This window comes from Penaeus monodon, chromosome 15 (assembly GCF_015228065.2).
Source record: "Penaeus monodon isolate SGIC_2016 chromosome 15, NSTDA_Pmon_1, whole genome shotgun sequence".
Lineage (NCBI taxonomy): Eukaryota > Metazoa > Arthropoda > Malacostraca > Decapoda > Penaeidae > Penaeus > Penaeus monodon.
In genome coordinates, this window is record NC_051400.1 from 1,370,044 (window position 1) to 1,370,713 (window position 670).

Sequence of the window (670 nt, forward strand, 5' to 3'; positions counted from 1 at the left end):
GTACAGCAATAACTAAACACACATCTCCCTCTAAGACGCACCTCTTATAAACAATTTTCAGGTCCTTCCACTCCAAGAACGAGGACATCTTAGGTTTTCTGGCAAGGATGGTAGAGATGAGTTCTCTCGTGATCTTCTTCTTCACTTTGTCTGGGTGAGCCTCGTACCATTTCTGAAGGCGCAGCTTGCCTTGACGGCTGAATAATAGCATAAACTGCATCTGGTGTAGAAAACAAAAAATGTTATTAAAAAAAAGTCATATATAATTAGTATATCATTATGGAGGACTATCTAAAACACACTCAAATAGAATGACTTCTATCTAGGGGAAAAAAAAAATCATTAATAAATTTTGAGTATATCAACATGCAACCTAATCTTTATCTAAATATGGATATATCTAAAAAAGCAGATAAATTTTATGATCAATATAGAACTATCCGAAAAGGATAATTCACCTCCTCTTAGGAAACCTCTCAGCCTTAAATATAATAACTTTCTATCTTAAATCTTTTATATAACTCCCTTCCCCATACAACCTCATACAATGATCAACAAATATAAAAAATCTGTCATGGCTTTCTTGGGGCCATAAATACTGAATCAGAAGGCAGTGCCATAAGAGGAGTCTCATATTCTTTACAAAAACTACACATTCTTAGTTCTATAG

General features: G+C 34.0%; 1 protein-coding gene across 1 annotated transcript in view; it reads right to left on the reverse strand.

Moving 5' to 3' along the window:
• Nucleotides 1-670, reverse strand: part of LOC119581619 (AP-1 complex subunit sigma-2-like) — a gene marked incomplete in the record, with an annotated part of 18,906 nt that overhangs the window by 12,608 nt on the left and 5,628 nt on the right. Inside the window, 1 exon segment of the mRNA XM_037929738.1 lies at nt 42-220. Within this exon segment, the coding sequence (XP_037785666.1) occupies nt 42-220 (179 nt within the window).